Below are 14,861 nucleotides of genomic sequence, written 5' to 3'. Positions count from 1 at the left end.
ATTAATTTTTATTTATTTATTTTCCTTTAAAACAAATCAGGTTACACTTTATTGCGATAGTCCAGTTTAGACATTCGACTAACTAAAAGTAACTTTGCAACTACATGTCAACTAACTTAGAATATTAGTAGACCTTGTTTTAAGGTTCAGGTTAGTAGAATAAGATGACATGTAGTTGCTAAGTTACTAATAGTCAGTAGAATGATAAAGTGGACCATCAAAATAAAGTGTTACCAATTTTATTTAGGATCTTTAGAAATTTTGCATTGTGAATTTTTTTTCATGATACTTAAGCACATTTCACCCTCATTTTAATTAACATAATTGCAAAATCCATGTCATTCTCAGTCCTGTAGTTTAAATAAATGTAATAATGATACATTTTTCTAATTATATATTCCTACAGCATGCCAATATTTGTTGTATGCCTTTGATATATTTATATAAATAATATAAATATATACATTTATATAAAAAAATATTAAAATGTATATTATAACACATTTAATAAGAATCACCTTTGAAAATAAATGGGAAAAATTAAAAATAAAAACACTCAAAAATAGAATGCAAAAAACATGAATGTTGCTAAAACAAACAAATTATTATTTTAATAAGGATCACAATTAAGAATTATGGGAATTACAAACAAAAAAAGACCCTCAAAAATAAAATTCCTAAAATAGACTTCTTTGGTTTTTTCTTTATTTATATAGATAATTTTTTCTTTCCTATATAATTTTTTTATTTTTTATTTTGGGGAGCACAGTGACTGGAAATATTTTAAAATAATAAATAAATTAATATAAAGAATAAAGAAATAAATTCACCCATTTGTATACTCAACTGCATATGTAATGCAATGTCCACAATTATGATAATTGAGAGACATATTGAAGATCATCAGAGCTAAAAGACAAATTAAAAAGTAATTTGTTTATACTTACGACAACCAGATTCATCTGAGCGATCATTACAGTCAAAAACCCCATCACACCGGTAGTATGAGTTGACACACTGATTCCCGCTTGCACACTTAAACTCGTAGGCTGTGCAGTTGTACACTAAAGATCAGAGGAACAAAAAAATCAGCTTGATCTGATTTGAACTTCCTTTAGAGATTTTATTATACTGTTTATACTATGAAAGTTTCATTTGTGTGCATAGATAATTCATAAATGCTTTCACATCTATTGGCAGGCATGTCTGATTTATGTTGAAATACATTTAATTGATAAAGAAATTAAATACCATTGCCATTTTTATATAAACATTATACCATTATAATGAAATGCAATAAAAGATTTACATCCTGCAATTATAAGCGAAGCAATACTGCAGGTAAACTGGATAGAGCGAACCCTTACCGCATCCCTGTTCATCCGCTCCATCTGCACAGTCTCTGTCTCCATCACACACGTAATTGGGGTCAATGCAGCGGTGATCCGGACACTGGAACTGACCAGGGTGGCATGTGCCAATCGAATCTAGAGAAAGTGAAGTTCATTGCTCAGACGTAGCTCTTTCAAAGCTCAAGAGAATAATGTGGTTCTCAGTCATGTTTCATTCAGAATCAACTTTGTCTCAGATGTTTCATTTAAGTAGCTTGTATAAACGTGCCAAAAAATGACTGGTGTGCATCATGAGACAAAACAATGGCACTGACATATTTTAAGATTTCTCAGTGCAAGTTGCTTAGTCAAAACAGCTCAAACATGAATTTTAGTCTCGGACTAAACATAAGACTTGTCTGTGAAACCAGAGGTTAATTAGTCCAGAGGACAAATGTTTCACACAATTTGACATTTTCACATACAGTAAGTGCTATACAATTAATATGACCAGCACAGAGCTCAGATAATTTGTTTTTTAAGTAATTTGATGATAAATATACAGTATGAGTTCCTCTTGAGATCTCTGACTTTTTAAAAATATTTGTAAATACAGTATACATGAAAACATACACAGATCTACCCCTGTAATCCTGTCAGGTTTAAGGCTTATGAAGTTCCCCACTTAAGAATCGGCTTGCTTTCAATTCATGAGTTGGAATTAGAATTGGCCACACCCACAGGAAGTGGAACTGGAATTAAGCCCTGTCCCAAATGGCACCCTAAACACTCGCGATCTTCCTACGAGTCTGCGCATTTTAATGACGCGACGCCACTTTGACTGTCGGGAAGAAGCTTGATCTGAAGTCTTCAGTGCGGGCTCGGCAAAAGTGTGCATCGAGGGCTCATGTCGAACGCAAACGAGCACTTCTAAATCCTAAAATGACAAATGGGACACCCTACGGTTTCATGGAATTAATGGACACGCGCACACGGCAGTCATTATAAATCCGAAAGTGTATATGAAGTGTGCCATATGGGACAGGGCCTAAGAGGAAGGTGAATTTATAGAATTAAGAAAATCCCAACAAGTTCAATTTCTAACAGATCTATGAGATTGTTTAACTATGAGGGTTGTAAAACCTTGCACTCCTGCATCCTGCTTGCAACCTCAAATGCAAATTCAAATATTAATTTCTTTTTGTAACAACTTTGCACCTAATCCAATCAGAATTTAGAGTCAAAATTATCCATTTTACAACTATTTTTGCAAATTCATAATACATTTATAGCCAATTTATATAATCAATGAACAGCTTCCAAGGGCTTACCACAGTTGTTCTCATCCGATCCGTCTCCGCAGTCATTGTCGGTGTCACAGAGCCATGTGCGAGGGATGCAGCGATGGTTGGCACAGCTGAACTGGTCCGCCTGGCATGTGCCAGGGGTCTGGGTGGGACAGTCCCTTTCGTCACTGCCATCAAAACAGTCATTGTGTCCGTCGCAGTGCCAGCTTCTGGGCACGCAGTGCTGATTGGCACAGGTGAAGGCAGTGGGCGAGCATGTGTTATCTGTGAGCCAGCAGAGTGGGGGTAAAAAAAAAAGTTTTCATTGTGAGTGAAAAAGACTTACAAAATAAGACCTTCAAAGATTGCCATGATGAAAATCATTGTCTCATGACATTAAAAGTTAGGCAGACCAAAAACATGTTTTACAGACATCTTTACCCCTACAATAAATGCCCATGAATCAGTATAGTATGACATCTTGCATACATAACTTGATTATGTCTGGTTTTAAAAAGTTAGATGCATATTTTTCCCACCACAGGATTTATTTCAAATAATTTGTTATCTTGACATTCTTGCCATTCTGTGTGTGTCATTTATCTAATTGATTAACTGGTTGATTAAGGGTCTTTGGCATTTGGTGGGATTTGGAATTGACTGATTCGTTCCACAAAAGTTTTTGGTAACACTTTAGTATGGGGAACACATATTAACTATTAACTTTTACTTTTGCCTCAATAAACTCCTAATTTACTGCTTATTAATAGTTAGTAATGTAGTTTTGTAGCATTTAAGTTTAGGTATTGGGTAGGATTAAGGGATGTAGAATGAGGTCATGGAGAATAAGGCATTAACATGTGCTTTATAAGTACTAATAAACAGCCAATATCATAGTAATATGCAAGCTAATAAGCAACATGTTAATAGTTAATAACTGAACCCTAAAATAAAGTGTTACCAAGTTTTTTGTTGCTATAATTTGCTCTTGAATAAAAAATAAAAAAATGTAATTCAGTATGTTGCATGATTGTATTGTGCGAGCAACATACAGTCCTTTGTCATAATTGTTAAATATACATATCACACAGCTTTCAGGGCATAAACATCTGCAAGGAATGTAAATATTAAACATTACTATTAGCGCCACAGTGGGCCTCGTCACTGTTGTCATGACAGTCATCCATGCCGTCACATTGGTAGTTCTGAGGGACACACTTCCCGTTAGTGCATGAGAAAGAGTTTGAGCCACACTGGAGGGTCGGCGGCTCATTTGATGGATCATCTACGCACGTCTGCTGATTCGCTTCCAGCTTCATTCCATATGGACAGCCACACACTCGTTGGGAGTATGGTGCTGGGAAACAGAAATGACTGCAGTCTCCATTTGGGTTAGTTTGCCTGCTGCAGAAGTTAGATCCTGATGGGGGTTAAACACAGAAGTTCATTTCATCTGCTGCTTCATGTTACTGAAGTACTGTATGCTAACTTGCAATTTGTTTCATTGACTGTATGTGGATAAATGTGTTTTGCAAACTCCTATGTGGAGACAATACAGCCAGTGCAAAAATAAATAAAGTAAATTCTTCAATAAACAGATGAAAGTTTCTCTCACCAATCTGCGTGTCAGCGTTGAAAGATTTGACGTGCATGATGTGGCTGATCCCTCTACGGATGATCATCATCTCCCCTCCATCTGTTTTACGGACCCTTACGATTCCACCCAGCCGCCAGTCGGTGAAGTACACGTAACCTGGAGCAGCAAAATTCATTAATGTAATCAAGCAAGCCATCTCTGTGAAATACCATTCCATGAACTCTGACTTCTGCCCTTTTATCTTTTAGCACTGAACAGACGAACTACACTGAAGTTTAAGGAAGCGGCATAATGGCCTTCATTTCACAGATACCAGAAATGACTATCCATCATCACAGAACAGCCCATTGAGACTAACTTTTCTGCGATGATGACAGACACCGCTTAATTACATTAGTCAGTGGGTTTAACTTTTTTAAAAGTCAGCTACATCTCAGCAACATCAGACAGACAAACATACATACATACATACATATACGTACGTACGTACGTACATACATACATACATACCTACATACATACCTACATACATACCTACATACGTGCATACATACATAGATAAATACATACACACACATACATACATACATACATACATACCTACATACAGACATACATACATACCTACATACGTGCATACATACATAGATAAATACATACACACACATACATACATACATACATACATACATACATACATACAGACATACATACATACATACATACATACCTACATACATACCTACATACGTGCATACATACATAGATAAATACATACACACACACACATACATACACACATACATACATACATACATACATACATACATACATACATACATACATACATACATACATACATACATACATACATACATACATACATACGTGCATACATACATAGATAAATACATACACACACATACATACATACATACATACATACATACATACATACATACATACATACATACATACATACATACATACATACATGCATGCATACATGCATGCATACATGCATACATACATACATAGATAAATACATACACACACATACATACATGAATACACCCATACATACATCCATACATACGCACATGCATACATACATACATAGATACATACATACACGCATACATACATACTGATAAACCAACCTCCAAAAACAGTAAGTCCAAATGGGTGTGAGATCTGGGTGATGCGTTCCAAAGACAGCCTATTTTGTCCATCAAAATTGCTGTGCTCGATCTTATCAAAGAAGGCGTCCACCCAATACAATCGCATGGCGCTGAGAGGAAGAGACATGATCAAGAGGAGAGGCATTTAGGCCAAGGCTGAGAAACAGGATTATGTCTGATCATGATTTTAAGGAGATTAGGAGTGCATGCATTGAATGTGCAACAAAACAAAGAACGATGAGTCACATCTTTAGGAAGCCATCAAAGTTAGAACAAAGAGAGGGAGATTTATGAATGAAACAGAGATGGATTATTGTTTGTGGTATTATGAGCACAAATGAATGCTGTGTTGTTGTGGTTTCATTCTGGGAAATGTAACTCACCTCCAGTCAATGGCCAGGCCATTGGGCCAGCCGAGAGTGGTGTTTACAATCGACTGAGCATGTGACCCATCACCCCAGGCCCGCATAATCTTCGCAGGACGGTACCAGTCAGTCCAGAAAATATAACTGCCGAGCACAATTTGAACAATCAGACATTGTTTGATATGCTCTCTCAAAGTTTCGGTCTTAATTTCAGTCAGTTACTCACACAAATGTCATATGGACCACTTTTATAATACACCTTTTATGGTGTGTTTTTGGAGCTTGACAGCTACAGTCCTTATTTATTAAACTAAAAAGAGTGGCTAAAAAGTCATACATGTTTAGGACAGCGTGAGTGCGAGGAAATAATGCCAAAATCACCACAAATCTTCACCCTGTGCCCATGCCAAATTAATAGGTGGAGACACTTTCAAAACCATCCGCTGGGTTTTATTTATAAACGGTTAGGTATAGACAGTTTTATCCGAGCGCTCTGCGGGGCTTTCTCCTGTTAAGCCAAGTTCTTAGTGTGCACTACAATACCAGCCTTCATGCAGCACTAATCTAGTCTCCTGGGCCCAGAGGCCTCATGACTTTGAAGCCATTGGAAATGTCCCACTGGCACGGCATAAAGAGCTCCTTTATCTGTGCCAGGTTCAAAGCAGGAGCAATCTATGAATGGCTGGGCACCTCCTGCATTATGAAAGGTGTGACTGGACACAAGTGGCCCGATTTTATTTTCATGGTCTTAGGGAAACAGAGAAGCGAGGTGAAAGCTTTGCTCCCCCAAGCTGTGTTTCTTGCTCACGCCGCTCGCTGAATTGTGTCTGTTGACATTTGAACGTGTCTGTGATTTTGAATCCGCAATCACAATCCTTTGTGATGTTTGAGGGTGTATGTTTTTTGAACACAATTTTTAGCCTACAATGAAAAATGAAAATTCTGTTTCAAAATCTAGTAAGCTGTCTAGAAGGCATCATTTTAAGATATCATGGTGAAAGTTGTTCCAAAGGATAGGCAGCATAACTATAGAATTATTATTTATACCATAATATAACAAGTTCAGATCAATATGCCAGACAATGCAAGACAAATATTGATAACAAATATAATTAATTTAAGAGCAGCTTAAATAATCAACTACAACTAAAACTACTACAAATAAGTTTCGGTATTAGAAAAAAATAAATAATAATAATAATATTTTTTTTTAAATTATAAATATTTACAAAGAAATGGCAAGTAACAGATTAAATTAAATGTAATACTTAATTTAGGAATGATAAATTGATAATTTATAAAGTAGGAAAATACAATTATTAAACATTATAGATATGCTTATAAAGCAAGAACAAAGCATTTATATCTGTATTTATAAACTGCCTATTAATGTCTATTAATGTCTTATAAATGATGAATTATCTATTTACTAATGCTTAACTAATGCTTCAAAGTGTGTAGTTATTACCCATGAAATTTGGAAGTAGAAAGACTCAAATTGAATTTTCTTGTTAAACTCCAATACTGTTTTTCTTACAACTTTGAAAAATCACTTACATAGAAATATACCATAAATATAATTTAAATAATGTAAATATAATATAATATAAATTAAAATAAATATTCAACACTTAAATAACACTGGTTCATATTCAACAATGACTTATAATTATTTTTTTAAAAATACTATTTTAACCAATATTTGCATGTGCTATGTATTTTAAAATATCTCCTCTTCATCTTATCAATGTGCTAATGACAAACTCTATTGAATGTAATCCTGTCCACTTGCTATTGGTTGATGCCTGTGTAGAGCACTCCAAATTCGTCACTTTAGGTTCTACTTCCTAGAAGATAGCTGCCTATTTAGGCAGTAGACAGCAAGGTACTGAAGCTCAATAAGTTTTAGAACAGAGCCAATGTATTAACAACTTTTCTTTTATATATATATATATATATATATATATATATATATATATATATATATATATATATATATATATATATATATATATATATATATATATATATATATATATATATATATAAATTAGCAATATTAATAAGACAAGCTGATAAATGACTCACCCAGCCACCGGGTGGACCACTATGGATCTGGGGTTGTTGAGGTTGCGTACAATGGCTCGTCTGGACTTATCCGAAACCTTCATGACAGATATACTCCTGTAACGTGGATCAGTCCAGTATAGGTTCTTTGATATCCAGTCATAAGCAAGATCTTCCACACCATCCACCCGATTGGCTGCTAGTACCTCCAGGCCTGTGCGGTTTAAAGCAAAGAAACACAAAGATGAAAGTGCAATCCACCGCTAGTCTGCATGTATACTTAAGAGCTATAAAAGAATCCAGATTGCAGCAAAATATGGAGCCTATGAGCAGACAATTGAACAATACATGCTATTGAAATCATAAGTATTTAAGTTGGGCAATTTTCCAAGTTAAGGGCATGTCAGAAAAAAAGTTACGATGAAAGCCATTTGATATTGATCATAAGTTGTAATTTACACTTCCAAAAGCCAATTCTGTGATCTTTTAAAAGTACACTAGCATATGCACTACTGTTCAATACATTGGGGTCAGTACGTAAAAATAAATAAGAAAGAACATTTTTGTGAACAATATTTTTGTTCAGCAAGGGCGCATTAAATTGATCATAAGTGATCAAAAAATATTTGTATAAAATATTTCTGTTTCAAATCAATGCTGTTATTTTGAACTTTCTGTTCATCAAGTAATCCAGAAAAAAAGTATCTGTTTCCAAAGAAATATTAAGCCGCTCTCAGTTTATTAAACTGTTTTTAACATTGATGATAACAATAATAAATGTTTCTTGAGTAGCAAATATTAGAATGATTTCTGAAGGATCATGTGACACTGAAGACTGGAGAAATGATGCTCAGCTTTCCATTACAGGACATTTAAAAAATATATAAAATAGAAAAAATATTTTAATGTTTTTAATCCAATAAATTCAGCCTTGGTGAGAATAAGAGAATTCTTTTGAAAACATTTTGAAAAAACCTTACAGAGCCCAAACTTTTGAATGGTAGTAGAGATGAGCTTAAAACTCACAACCATAAACGCCATAAAAAAATCGATATTGATTTTGTGGAGTGGTAAAGCAGGACTTCGTTCAGCAAATTTCATTCCCCCACCCCACAATGCACCAGGCTCCGATGTGTGTTGCCCTTTCTGAAGCCCATATCACCAGCTCTACTGGGTCACACTGGCTGCACTTTAGTACTAAGGAACAACTGTGCTTGCCTCTCAACTTGTGTCTTACAGGTGATGAATACAATTAGTAAACTGGCTATTTTGGGGGGGGGGGGGGGGGGGGGGGGTTGAGTCAGGAGGAGGAAGGCATTAGAGTCATGGATTTATTTTAGAAATGTAGTCCAACACCAGCAAACACATTATCTCATGTAGTTGGCCTTTGAAGGTAGCTGATAGGCGAGCTCACATGCAGCGAAATGTGTTGTTGGCAGACAGCAAACATCCCGAGGGCTGAATGGAGTATTCAGTGGGTATCAGTTTCTGACTTTATCTGCCTACAAGTCAAGGACATTTCATCCAAGATTTTGTAATTTTGTTCAGAATAAACTAAATAAATATTATTTTCAGAATGAATGAGATAAGATAATTTAAACCAAAGAGCATTTCAGTCAATAAAAACAATTAAAAAAATAATTAAAAAAAAATAATTTTATATATATATATATATATATATATATATATATATATATATATATATATAAATACTTGCTGCCTAATATATCCCACCCACTAACAGGTGCCGAGAAAATCAGTGTTATTAACTTTACCTTTCATAATGTTTTGCCTAATCAGTGTATAATATATATTAGATATATTATAACAACTTTACTGAAATTTGTATATAAAAAACTAGCCATTCTCACCAGTTCCATCAATTTTCTGTTTGTAGATGATGTCCTTCACTGTATCAGAGAAGAAAATTGAATTGTCTGCAGCACTGAAGTCCACTCCAACGAAATAAGACGGAGTTCCTGTCACAGGCAGAATGACGTCTTCTTGTGTGGACAGGTTGAAGGGGATCCCTCTGACCGCCAGCTGACTGGAGAACAGCAGAAACTGCCTCACAGCTGCAAGACATATTTGCATGATGGTTTTCATGTTTTCTTTAAACAGCAGTTTAAGCTGTTTTAACTCAAAAGGTTGATTATATGACCCGATGCAAATGGTAATCAAAGAAACAGACCCAAGGTGTGCCTGAGATCTGTCTTACCGACGCATCTCTTGCCGTCAGCATGCAGATCGTAGCCCATTCGGCAGCGGCAGCGATATCCCAGTCCGCCATTATCAGTTCTGTGACTCAGAAGACAGATGTGCTCACAGCCTCCTCGATTAGTGCCACAGGGGTTACTTACTGGCCAATCAAACAAACATACATGTCACCAAAATAATCCACAAAAAGAATAGCAGTCATTCACTATTTTTGTTTAAAACCTTTCCTAAGCACAGTGATTGATACACAGGTGTTTCACTGCTGCCCAGGATGCAACAGGACATATTAATGGTTACACTAAAAGTCATTTCTGACTATCTTTATGTGTGCTTTCATTGATCGAATCAAAAGTTTTTGTACTGTGTATAATTATTATGTATTATTATTTAGAAATATTTTATAATTATTTTAAATGTATTTAAAAATATATGTGTGTGTGTATTTATATACACATAATAATTATACACAGTACACACACATATATTATGTAAACTCAAACTTTTGGATGCAATTAAGTTATTTTACAGCACTATGAGACTATATATATATATATATATATGTTTAGTTTTATATTTCAGTTTTAGTAATTTTAGTACTATTTAGCTGTGAAAGCCAACATTTCTAATTTTCTTTTAAGTTTTTCATCTATAATTGCATAAATAATTCAATATTTATATCTTAGTATTTAAATGAACAAAAACACAACACTGGCTGGTTTGTTTGATTCATTGCTTAAAACTTGAGTGGGGAAATACTTATAGAACCAAAACCCCACTAGAACCAAAGCTGCACTGAAATCACATACTTCTGGAACTAAAACCACACTAAAACTTTGTTGGCGACATCTAAGCAGTTTAATATTAATCATACTGAATGGCACATGCACTTCCTAGGCTGCTTACCAAAGGGCTGTTTGTATGCATGGACCACAGTCAGGCCATGTGGTCTCTGAGAGGTCCTGTAGAGCTCTTGAGGGCTGTTATCACTGTATTTATTAGCCTTCATAACGGCCATCTTAGTCCAGTCAGTGTAGTAGACAGAATGCTCGAACAAAGTAACGCCAAATGGATGAGGAATCACAGAACCACCATGAACCACCGTTTTTCTATAGGAGAATTCAAATAAGAGCATGATACACTTCTGAAAAGTGGGAAAATCAGCATGCATTTCTGAATAAAACATCTCTGCAACTTTTAAAAGATACCTGTGCAAGCCATCGTAAGTTGTGGTTTCAATATAATCGTAACGGCTGTCCACCCAATACACTCTCTTGGCCTCAAGGTCCAAAGTAATCCCAGCAGGCCAGCCGAGTTTGGTCCGGATGATCCCATATCGATTGGTCCCATCCATGAAGGCCCTTTCCAGACCTGGTTCTCCATTTAAAGTATCCCAGTCAGAGAAGAAGAGGTACCTAAACTCAAACACAATAATCTCATTGTGACACAAGACATTCTTTTAAAATGACATTTAATATCTACAATAAAAAGAGGAAGTAATCCTTAATTTAATTATCCTATTATAATGAGACAAACCATGATTTATCAATCTCATGTTGCACTGAAAGACTTAAATAGCAACTTAAACTTCAAAGGTATTTACTCTAATATATTGTTAGCGCTCAGTTTGGATAGTATTGGGTTACGGATAAAACCCTTGGGGATAAGAATGAGATTTTGAAATAAATACCCAAAGAACTTTATTTTCAAACACGATCCATAGCGATTAAACTTTACGCATTAATTGTCACTTCTCAATTTAGCAGGGGGCCTCCTGGTCGTACAGCCCTATCGGGTTTCCATGAAGCTCATCTTTGCTTAATTACTTCTGCCTAATCCTTACAAACAGTGTACAACATTACCATTCTCAGTCTCTGAAACTGCAGATCCGAGATCAGATTTATGATTTCACTTACAATGGGTGCAGATTATGTGGAGGAAGCTAGGATAAGATTAAAGTCAACGGGAACCGTTGTAACGTCTCCTCTGGGAACTCACCCCACGGTCGGGTCAAGCGCGAGACCTCTTGGGTTGCCCAGGTGCTCAGCGATCAATGTGACCCGATTGCTCCCATCCAAGTCCGCCATGTCGATTCTGTTGACGCTGGCCTCCACCACGTACAACTTATTATTCACCCAGTCCACGGCGAGGTTTTCTGGATAGTCCACAGATACGTTCAATACCACCTGCAAATGCGACCCATCCATGTCCACGGAAAACACCTATTTGGAGCAAACAAGTTGTGGTTAGAGAAGCTGTTGTTGAAGTTTTGACACATTGCTGAAAAGACCAGCATTTGTTGTGGATGCTAGTTTGCTGCTGTCACCACCAGGGTTCTTAAAGTTAAAATGTACTAGATCAACCCGGGTTATTGTTGCCTTAAACCTACGGTATTTTTATTTTATTTTTTAAATTATCTTATTGAAATAAAGTTGAAATAAAATGCAACATTCCGTGGCAATTTACTAAATAAATACATTTCATATTTCATATATATTAATATATATTATTATAAAATAAAAATTACAAATAATTAATATGATGCTAATTTTAAAGGTCCACTGAAATCAAAATTTAAGTTTTTTAGCTTTTAGTATGACTGTATTAGCCTTAAAGTTATGAATAAGCTGGTATGTTCCAAAACTATGACAAAATTTGCATTTAGGAGATATAAGCATCCAAAATTTACAGTCTCCCACTTCCGCTAAAACGAATCTCAGATTTTGGTGACATCATCGCAGACTTCACTTTCTCGTCAAATCTTCTGTCCAATCAAAATGCGCTCCAGAATCTAAAGCCCGCCTCCTACACTGCTGAAGCTGAAATCGGTCAGTTAACACACATTTACTAATTTCTACATGGTGAAAGGTACATAGCACACTATATATGTGATAGGAAACGATTCAGTTTTAAATACGCTTTCATTTGAGGCGAATAAAGTCTGTTTTCACGTTAGTTTCACACACCGCGGCAGCGCACACACCTCAACTGCTCTGGTCTAAATTTAGACTACAGACAGGAGAGCGCAGCGTGGATCATATGCGCGAGTCGCGCAGACAACAAACATATCGACCCATTTGAATTCTGCACAGAATGCTGCATTTCAAAGCGATATGGAGGAGATTATGATGATAAACAGTGTTAAAGGAAACTGGCTTTACCAAACAGAGAGAGAAGGTCCGCTCTTGCGCTCTAGTCAAACTGTATATTAACGAAACGCTATTGGCTGTTTCAAAAAAGGGGAGGAGCTGCTGACAGCTGGAGCCGTTTCAGGGGAAATCACGTCAACACATTGAATAATGCAGCGCATTTCAAGGCACTTCAGTGGACCTTTAAATGGCTAAATAAATAAATGTTACATCTAAAAACTATTAATAGCATTTTTGCTAATAAAATAAAATAAAAAACTTAAATTAAGCCTTGACAAGTTGAAGAACTGAAATGAACTAAATTACAAAAAAAAATATTATAAATAAAATATTCAAAATAATAAATAAAAAACTTAGAATTTCTAAATAAATTCAAACTAAAACTGAACAAAAGCTAAAGCTGAAATGAAAATAATCTACACCCAAATAACAATATTAAATTAATCAAAGTGAAACAAAAAATAAAATGAAAACTAAAAATATAAATCTAATTTAAAGTATTTATAAAAAAACATTTTTTTTTTTGTATTTTCAACACTTTATTATACCATGTTAATAATTATACCATGTATACCACATACTTCATTATAAAATGATTCTTTCTGAATATTTGATTCTGATTGGCTGAAAGGTGTGCAAAAAAAAAAAAAAGTTTAATGCACAGGTAGTGCCAAGTTTAATCACAGTTCTATATTAATGCACTGCTTTTACTGAAACGCACACAAACACTCACACACAGAAGAGATCACACTGTGCAGTACGCACAACCGCACACAGAAACTTATCAACGCTGCCCAATGACTTGCTATAGGTTTCAAAATAGATTCGCTACTGAATCCCTACATTATATTTCTCAGCAGAGAGGGAGTAACATCCTTGGTTTTGAAGTAATTAAACTCACAGCTCTTTGAGAGACGCTGCACAGACACAGGTAATCCACACATGCATCTCTCTCTCTCTCTCTCTCTCTCTCTCTCTCTCTCTCTCTATCAATTATTAATTCAAATTAATGCTATAATTCATTAATTCAAAGTAAATGTAATCTTTATTCATTCAAAGTGGGCTAAATGTTTGATCTAACGAGCCATAACTGAAGCCATAACTGAATTACCATCATTTTTTCTCTTTGGGTCAAATATTGTGCTGCAAACATCAATAACAGCTTAAAGATGTCAATGTATAAACAGGATAATCCACGGCTTCTGAGTTTTTTTGCCTCCACGTTGTGCATTAAAATCATAGTCAACCAACCACATAAGTTTTACTGGTTATTTCCTAGTATGCTGCACAAAATCAGCCTGTAGAAATTAAAACTGATCTAAGGAGGTATTTTTTGCAAAATCCCACAAAAACCATCAAAACTTGACATTATATATTCTCTTCTTGAATAATCATGGGTAATAAGATTGTAGTGGTCTTGTATCATCTAACATCTGAGAGGTTGCCTTACTCCGCTGCCCCAGAGGTGGTACTCTGAAACCACTGCCCTATTGATTAAAAGATGGCACCAGTTTCTCAGGCTGGATCCCTTGGCATCATAACACAAGCTAAGGCACCAATGCTCTTTGCAGGCTTTGCCCTTTGGAAACCAGAGCCAAACGTCTAAAAGACTATGATTCTTAGTTGACCCGTTTAACAGAAACTCAAGCTGTGAAGGTGGTCTGGTGGCGT

At 35.5% G+C, this 14,861-nt stretch overlaps 1 protein-coding gene across 3 annotated transcripts in view; it reads right to left on the bottom strand.

Moving 5' to 3' along the window:
* The window catches only part of lrp2a (low density lipoprotein receptor-related protein 2a), a 117,408-nt gene that overhangs the window by 77,278 nt on the left and 25,269 nt on the right, over positions 1 to 14,861 (bottom strand). For all 3 annotated transcript variants that reach the window (XR_010905082.1, XM_067444520.1, XM_067444521.1), the window contains exons 12-24: positions 12,040 to 12,263; positions 11,250 to 11,456; positions 10,948 to 11,150; positions 10,046 to 10,186; positions 9,699 to 9,902; positions 7,849 to 8,041; positions 5,779 to 5,904; positions 5,375 to 5,505; positions 4,233 to 4,370; positions 3,756 to 4,037; positions 2,663 to 2,902; positions 1,368 to 1,487; positions 948 to 1,064 (exon numbers count right to left, since the gene is read on the bottom strand). Coding sequence is in view for 2 of the 3 variants with exons in the window: in XM_067444520.1 (XP_067300621.1) it covers positions 948 to 1,064; positions 1,368 to 1,487; positions 2,663 to 2,902; positions 3,756 to 4,037; positions 4,233 to 4,370; positions 5,375 to 5,505; positions 5,779 to 5,904; positions 7,849 to 8,041; positions 9,699 to 9,902; positions 10,046 to 10,186; positions 10,948 to 11,150; positions 11,250 to 11,456; positions 12,040 to 12,263 (2,326 nt within the window). In the remaining variant the exon portion in view is untranslated. The remainder of the gene's footprint in view (positions 1 to 947; positions 1,065 to 1,367; positions 1,488 to 2,662; positions 2,903 to 3,755; positions 4,038 to 4,232; positions 4,371 to 5,374; positions 5,506 to 5,778; positions 5,905 to 7,848; positions 8,042 to 9,698; positions 9,903 to 10,045; positions 10,187 to 10,947; positions 11,151 to 11,249; positions 11,457 to 12,039; positions 12,264 to 14,861) is intronic.

The sequence above is a fragment of the Pseudorasbora parva genome, chromosome 5 (genome assembly GCF_024679245.1).
Source record: "Pseudorasbora parva isolate DD20220531a chromosome 5, ASM2467924v1, whole genome shotgun sequence".
Lineage (NCBI taxonomy): Eukaryota > Metazoa > Chordata > Actinopteri > Cypriniformes > Gobionidae > Pseudorasbora > Pseudorasbora parva.
Note: the sequence above shows the minus strand (reverse complement) of the source record. Positions and strands in the feature narration are given on the sequence as shown.